The 8,656-nt window shown below is 42.9% G+C and overlaps 1 protein-coding gene across 1 annotated transcript; it reads left to right on the forward strand.

Annotated features, from left to right (window-relative positions):
- The first annotated feature begins 283 nt into the window (after window positions 1–283).
- On the forward strand, window positions 284–8,400 carry LOC124662696 (G-type lectin S-receptor-like serine/threonine-protein kinase At2g19130). Its single transcript, XM_047200503.1, has 2 exons — window positions 284–476; window positions 6,185–8,400. Exons 1-2 carry the CDS (start codon window positions 284–286, stop codon window positions 8,398–8,400), a joined length of 2,409 nt encoding a protein of 802 aa, XP_047056459.1.
- Window positions 8,401–8,656: the final 256 nt, after the last annotated feature.

Genomic DNA, 8,656 nt, shown 5'->3' on the forward strand with positions numbered 1-8,656 from the left:
CCAGCCACTCGTTCTAAAACTGTTCCAACTTCACGGACTATTCTGTGAGGACTGGACTTCCAGTTTTCAACTTTCCACAGAGTGAAGTCATTTTATAGCGAGATATTCCTCGAATTTTTCAACAAAATACGTTCGGGTTAGAACTGATGAAAACGATAACCTGCGACCCAATAAGTCCAGGCCGTAGTCCAAGACGCAATTTAGCTTTCGCCCTATACTATTCCACAAGTTTTGGGGTACATATAACAGCTCGGAGTAGTTCTATCTCTTTGAGGCTGGAGCAATGGCGAGTGCCCGGATGCCCGTCTTCCCTGCGCTCGTTCCCGTTCTGTTCGCCGTAGGCTTGGTTGCACTGCAAGGAGCCGTGTTACGCGCTGGTGCCGCCGATACCTTCACCGTCGACCGGCCGTTGTCCGGCAGCCAGAGCCCACTTGTGTCCAAGAGTGGCAAGTTCGCGCTCGGTTTTTTCCAGCCAGGTACATCAAAGACAAGCAGTAACATGCATGGGTTTATTTGTTATTCTAACTGAGTTGTACATGTGAAAATTGGTAAGCTTTAGCATTTCTTCGGTGTTCGTTATAACGTTTCCAAATTTGTGCGTGGTTTACTCCTCCTATGTTACTTCTAAAATTCCATCCTCGATTCAGCTCAGTTAGTGGGGATGAGACCATATTAAGTAATCATCTCCGATTCTCGGCTTGTTAAACCTTTCTTTTTTCTCTTTGGATCATAACCAAATAAAAACTTCTCGAGCAGCATCGGATCCAACCCCAGCCAGTCCAAACATCCATTCAGGCCCCCCGCCCATCTGCTAACCTCGATCTCCCCGGAACCTCCTATCGGTACATTCACATCTTAATCAACTGAATCGATTTCGTGGAAGCGAGAGCGACTGAATAAAGGTAGCAATAAATTACAGTAGTTGATATTCTTCTTCAGTCTATAGGATCAATGTCAACTGCCGTCTCCATATACTAAAATCCATCATCTATGGGTCGGTAAGCCCCACGTGATCTTCTCTAGAAAGGGTAGTTTCATCCAAACTAACCTTTGTATTAATTCTCTTGGCCAAATCCGATTAATTCGCCACCCAAAAGAATCCGACTAATCCTATTGTAGAACCGAAGTTTTCTATCGTGTGAATTGCTGCCACTGCTCGTTGTCTTAATTTTGTTTTGAAAGAAAGGCAAAAGGTTTGCCTTAACTCACTAATACATAAGAAGTTCTCGTTGCCTTATGCCTGCAGTGAGATTCTCCTCGCCATCTAAGTTATACATTGCATTGCTCTCTTTTCTCGAAAAAGAGCACTTTATTATTTAAAGTGCTGACGTAATACACCCGGTTTCTGCATAACTAAAATGCACACAGCTGTATAAGGTTACATGAAACACAAAGTTCAACCCAAAAGATATCTATAAAATAAAACATATCATGGAACAGGAGCCGCTATCCTTAGACTATGCAGCCACCCATGTTGGATAATAAACTTCTTGGTCGAATTCTCCAATCGTGTAGACACCTCCGTAAAGAGGTCACGTTCCTCCAAGTGCTGAAGCGGCGGCCATAAACGGAGCGTAGGCATAGACCGATAAATTACCTACATTAGAGAAAAAAATTGTCATTAAAAACCTTGTCATTTCTACATAGCCAGAGCGACCATATAACGGCTAACGCTCCCACCCTGATAAGACTCCTAAACCTAACCTCTACCCCATTTAACCAGTTGCCAAATTATTTGCAATGCTACGGGGAGGGTATAAGATAGATCCTATCTGAATGATTGACCATATAGCTTTCGTGAACCGGCACCGGAAGAAGAGGTGTTTAATTGTCTCGTCTTCATGACAGAAAACAAATTTCTTACATCCATTCCAGTTTGGTTTTGCAAGGTTATCTTTGGTGATGATAACACCACGGCGTAGGTACCAAGCAAAGACCTTAGTTTTTAGTGGTATCCTCAGCTTCCAAATCCTCTTATTATTATATACCGGTTGAATAGGTTGGATTAACGCTTCATACATTGATCTTACAGACAATTTACCATTCTTGGTAAGTTCCCAACGAATATATCTTTCCCATGAACCAGTTGGATTGAAGCTAATCTCTGTAGCAATCCGTTCCAAGAGGTTAGATGGGGGACCGACTACATTACGTCTGAACGTCATAGATGGTGGAGTAGTTTCCATCACCCTTTGAAGGGTTACATCTTTATGACGTACAATCATGTACAAGGTTGGATATTGTTCTCGGAGCATGGTTTTCCCCAACCATTTATCCTCCTAGAAACGTATCTCCGACCCATCCCTAATGGAGAAGGGCCCATATGGGAAGAAATGCCTCTTGGTAGCCATGATGCTAGCCCAAAGTGCGAATCTCTGGGTTTCCAAAAAACCTGAGAAACCGCTTTTGAGCCTACATATTTTCTCCACAACATGTTTTGCCACACGCCGTCCTCAGTTAAGAACATAGCCAACCATTTACCTATTAAGGCTTTGTTCTTAACTTCTAGATCGTGGATACCAAGTCCACCTTGATCTTTAGGACGTCATACAACACTCCATTTTTTCAACCGATATTTTTTCTTTTTACTATCTCCTTGCTAGAAAAACCTTGATCGGAGATAATCCAATCTATGAAGAATTCCTTTACGCAACTTGAAGAACGAGATCATATCCCCTACCATATTAGTGAGCACTGAATTTATGAGCACCAATCTTCCACTGAGAGATAGTAATTTTTCTTTCCAACTATTCAGTCTTTTCTGCAATCTTTCCTCGACCACTTTCCATTCGGCAAGGGTAAGTCTCCGATGATGAAACGGAATACCCAGGTAGCTTATTGGAAAGAATCCCAAACCACATCTGAATAACTCGGCATATTGGTTGCATTCGTCTTGGGCGTCACCGAAACAAAACAATTCACTCTTATGAAAATTAATCTTTAGACCAGATAGCTGCTCGAAAGCTGAGATGATTATTTTCAGATTTCTTGCCTTATCCAGGTCGTGATCCATAAAAAAGAATCGTATCATCGGCATACTGCAGAATAGACAGTCCCCCATCGACTAGATGGCGCACCACTCCTTCAAACTGGCCATCTTCCTCTGCACGCTGAATTAAAATGGTAAACATATCCGCCACAATGTTAAATAACATTGGAGAGAGGGGATCGCCTTGCCTCAACCCTTTCTTTGTTTGGAAGTATTTACCCACATTATCATTGACCTTGATGGCAACACTTCCACCAAAGATAAAGTTATTAATTAAAGCGCGCCATTCTGGAGAGAAGCCTTTAATCCGAAGTGTTTATTGTAGAAAATACCATTTGACTTTATCGTAAGTTTTTTCTAAGTTGATCTTAAGGATAACCCCATTCAACTTTTTACGGTGCATCTCATGTAAGGTCACAACACTATCTAGGATGTATCGATCTTGCATAAACGCAGTTTGAGTTGGACGCACTACGTGATCAGCCACTGAATTTAATCTAATAGTAGCAACCTTGGTAAAGATTTTAAAGCAAACATTAAGAAGAAAAATTGGTCTGAACTGCTGAATACGATCGGCGTCATTAACCTTAGGGAGAAGAATGATTTCCCCAAATTTAATTCGGAACGGTTCTAGTTGCCCAGCGTGGAGTTCTTGAAACAACTATATGAGATATTTTTTAATAGTCTCCCAGAATGTTTGGTAGAACTCAGCTAGGAAACCATCAGGTCCCGGTGCCTTGTTATGCTCTATTTGGAAAACCGCTTTCCTTATTTCCTCCTCTGTATATGGGGCGGTAAGGACAGCATTCTCCCGAGGGGACACCTGTGAAATATCATCAATTCTGGATTCATCCAGTGATATATTTGACTCCTCCGGTGCCGCAAATAAACCTTTATAATAAGATGTAATATATGACTTAAATTGCTCATGTCCCTTGATCGTAGCATCATCTTGGAGGAGGGAGTGAATGCGTTTCTTTCTGTGTCTGTCGTTAGCAACACTATAAAAGTATCTCGTATTTGAATATCCATCCAATAAGAACTGAGCGTTTGATCGTTGGTACCATTTGAGTTTCTCCTCGCATAATAATCTAGATAACTTCGCATTGTACTGATTTTTTTAATATCAAATTCTTGCGTCGTCAATTGTCTAAATTCCGTGATTGCCTCCGTCTATTGACGTCGATAGGGTGAGTTTCTCTTGTTTGAGCTGACCAATCATATGTCGTTCCCACCTTCCAAGGTATTTTCGCACAGCCCTAAGCTTGCTATTCCACCTTTGGATAGGAGTGCCCGCGACAAACTGTTGTTCATTTTTAACCATATCGGAGAACCCTTCCCTATGTAACCATTCGAGTTTGAATTTGAACGGACGTTTACGAGGTGGAGATGGGTTCCCAGTAGTTAATAATATGGGCGCATGATCTGACAAGGATTCAATCCAAGGTAGAGCACGTACCGAGACTAGAGGGAATTTTTGTTCCCAATCTGAGTCCATTAGTACTCTATCTAGCTTGTCATGTCGGATCTGGAAGACTATTACCCCAAGTAAATTGCCTCCCAATCATTGATATCTCCTTCAAATTCAAACTGTCTATGATAGCATTGAAAAGGAAGGACCAATGATTGTTAAACCCGCCCTTAATCTTCTCGTGTGGATATCTAAGCAAATTAAAATTCCCTCCTATGATGATAGGATGGGGATTATCTTTTGCGAGATTAACCAATTCCCCGAAGGAAGGCGGGTTTGAAGACATCCTGAGCCGCCCCATAGTCTGACACTAAACTCCAAATGAGATTATCAGATTTATTCCGGATGTGAAGCTTTATATGAAAGTCACCACCAGAGTTATCAATATTCCATAGTTGAAGTTTAGACGCCTATAAGAAGACCCCCGGACCGACCTCTAGGCGGTCGCGACACCCAAGCAAAGTCTTCACCACCAGAAGGCGATTTAGAAAAATTGTCGAGTAGTGACGCTTCCCCGTCTCGGAGATCGCAATAAAATCTAGAGAGCGATCCCGAATAGATTTTGATATGTGTAAGTGTTTAGCCAAGTCACTAAGACCTCTGCTATTCTTAAACATGTCATTCATTTGGAAACATTAGAAGTTTTAGACATCCTAGCCCTCACTATCGAGTATGTACTCATGTGGTATAGAAGTACAAAATATTGTCACTCTTCTACAGCCACGTTTGCCTATAAAGTAGTCTACAATAATTAAGTAAATCTAGCTTACAATCTCTTGTAGCTTTCCTTTGAATTGCTTGATTTCTTGCTTAGTTTTTTTTCTATAGCATCCTCTCATCGATTTATACAGGTTTGACTTTCGATTCAAGCAGAAACTTCTTTTCTTTAATCAACTTCTCTATCAATCAAAATGGTAATTCTTGACCTTTCTGCAAAGAAAAAATTCAACTTTGTCAGCCCAATATCCTTCAAATCAACTCAGTGGGCCACATATAATCAGAAATTAGGGTACACGTTGAGCTAGACCGCCCATGCCTTCTCTTAGTGGGTTCTGATGCAACAAAAGTAACCTAATTTTTTTATTTTTAGTTTGCCCGATAATGTCTGTCTCTTTTGTCGATCTAAAGTTGCACAAGATTTCTACATATGCAGCTATACAATTGCGTTCAAAGAAAGTTCAATTCTCATATTCTCGACTTAGGTTTAGTTTCAGGTTGTTGAACTAAGTTGACATGTGCTTATTTTATAATGCAATGTTTCAAATTAGCCATACAACTTGGCTTAAATAGGCCAAACAAAGAATAAAAATAGACAAAAAGTAGGTAGAGCAAACATTATTATCATAATCCAACAGTGCCACACAGCACCTTAGAACAATTTAATAGTGTATTCTTTAAAATCAGCTACAAAATTAGATAAAGATGGGTAATATAAACACTAATAAAGTGGACCGAACAAGATTTTGATAATCTAGCGCAATGCCACACACAACCTTAGAGATAGTTTTTTCTAAGTTGATCTTAAGTGCATAAAAATTCTAAAATGCAGTTACTCTATTCTTTAGCTACAAAATTCAATGCTCGTCATTCTCGACATGGAAAAGAAATTAAGTAGGGACTCATATACAAGTTTATGCATGTTAGAAGATATTTAGAAATTGAGGCTTCCTAAAGAATTTTACTGCTTCCATCATGCGTTCACATTTCACTTTGATGTGCAACAGATAACTCCCGGCGTTGGTACATCGGCATATGGTACAACGAAATGCCAGGGCAAGTGCCAGTGTGGGTCGCAAATAGGGACTCTCCGGTCTCAAACCCAGATACATCACGCCTAACCATATCAACAGATGGTAATATTGTCCTACTTGATGATTCAAGATCGGCGGTCTGGTCTACCAACATGACAACCATCACCTCTTCCAATGTTGGTGTCATCCTTGACACCGGAAACCTTGTACTAGCAGACACATCCAACACCTCCATCATCCTATGGCAAAGCTTTGACCATTTCGGCAACACATGGCTCCCTGGTGGCAAGGTCGGGCGGGGGAATCTCACCGGTGGGAGCACAAGTCTAATCTCATGGAAGACTTTTAATGACCCAACACTAGGGTTTTTCTCCCTTGTATTCGACCCGAATGGCACAAGCCAATTCTTGCTCATGTGGAACAGTACCCAACAGTATTGGAGCAGCGGCAACTGGACTGGCCAAGGTTTCTCCGGCTTGCCAGAGATGTCACATAGTAATGGCTACCCCAACTCGATGTACGAATTCGAATTCGTCCACAATGCAAAAGAGAGCTACTTCATGTACAATATCAAGGGCGATGCATTCATCACGAGATTTGTCATGGACGCAACAGGGCGTATTCTTATCTTCACATGGATTGAGAGCGCCAAGGATTGGATGTTGTCCTTGACGGCACCCAAGGCAAAGTGTGATGTGTACTCGTTGTGTGGGTCGTTCAGTGTCTGCACCGAGAATGGATTGGCGTTATGTAGCTGCCTTCGTGGTTTCAGTGAGGAATACCAGGGCCAATGGTCACAGGGCGATCACACTCAAGGCTGCAGAAGAAACGTTGCCCTTCAGGGCAGCAGCAATGGCTCGCAGAGTGACAGGTTCTACACTATAATGGGTGTGAAGTTACCAAGCAATGCACATGACATTGTCGCTGCTGGTAGTATCCAAAACTGTGAGCTTGCATGTCTAAGAAGGCGTGACTGCACTGCTTATTCCTTCAACGGCAGCTGCTCAGTTTGGTACGGGGACCTTATCAACCTACAAGTGATGAGTAGTGATGTTGGTACTAAAGGTGGTTCTATTCAAATCCGTTTGGCTGCATCCGAGTTCTCTAGCAGAAAGTCAATAAAGAAGAAACTGGCTATCATTATCACCATTGCCACTATTAGTGTTGCACTAATAATTGCATTAATTTTCCTAGCGAGGAAAATGTTTAAGGAGGAGGTGACAGTCAAGGGATCACTGACGGCATTCAGATATCGGAATGTGCAAACACTTACCAAAAACTTCTCCACGAAGCTCGGTGGTGGCGCCTTTGGCTCGGTGTTCAAAGGGTCACTGGCCGATGGAACCATGGTGGCTGTAAAGAAGCTCGAAGGATTTCGTCAAGGGGAGAAGCAGTTCCGCGCAGAGGTGAGCACCCTTGGCACTGTTCAACATGTCAACTTAATTCGACTACTCGGTTTTTGTTCAGAGAAAAAGAACAAGCTACTTGTCTATGAGTACATGCCAAATGCCTCGCTAGACCGGTACCTCTTCGAGAGTAGCGAACAACCGCTGCTAAGCTGGAGCACGAGGTACCAAATTGCACTCGGAGTCGCTAGAGGATTACACTATCTCCATGAGAGATGCAGGGACTGCATCATCCACTGTGACATCAAACCTGAAAACATACTGTTGAGCGACACCTTTGTGCCAAAAGTTGCAGACTTCGGGCTCGCAAAGCTCATGGGCCATGACTTCAGTCGTGTGCTGACGACGGTGAGGGGAACAGTAGGATACCTCGCGCCTGAGTGGATAGCTGGCACGGCCATCACAACAAAGGCGGATGTTTATAGCTATGGTATGATGTTGTTCGAGATTGTGTCCGGCAGGAGGAACTCGAGGCAGCGGCAGGACAGCAAGGCGGATTTCTTCCCGTTGTTGGCTGCGTTGAGGCTAACTGAAGGGGAACTAGAGGGTCTCGTGGATACCCGGTTGGGCTGCGACGTGGACTTGACTGAGGTGGAAAGGGTCTTTAGGATCGCGTGCTGGTGCATCCAGGACGAGGAAGGCGCTAGGCCGGCCATGGCGACGGTGGTGCAGGTTCTGGAGGGCCTGGTTGATGTCAATGTCCCGCCGGTGCCGAGATGGATTAAACACCTCACAGACCAATCGACTTATGTGGAGTTCTCTTCGGAGTTACTGTCAGAATGAGATTTGGTCTTCATGGCGAAACCATGTTGACGGTGAATTTTACTTGTCTGAGCACGTTATGTGTTAAAACCAGTGTAGCGCGAAGGTGGAAATATGCGATGTTGCGATCATCATGAATAACTTCAGTGCCTAATTGATCTTCTCTCACGCTGTAGTTATGTTTTTCCTTCACAAAATCCTCATGTACTTGGATTCATAGATTGTAGCTAGTCTTCGAGACTCCATTGACTTACACCCTGGGAGTCGCGTCGACGCC

The sequence above is a fragment of the Lolium rigidum genome, chromosome 6, assembly GCF_022539505.1.
Source record: "Lolium rigidum isolate FL_2022 chromosome 6, APGP_CSIRO_Lrig_0.1, whole genome shotgun sequence".
Lineage (NCBI taxonomy): Eukaryota > Viridiplantae > Streptophyta > Magnoliopsida > Poales > Poaceae > Lolium > Lolium rigidum.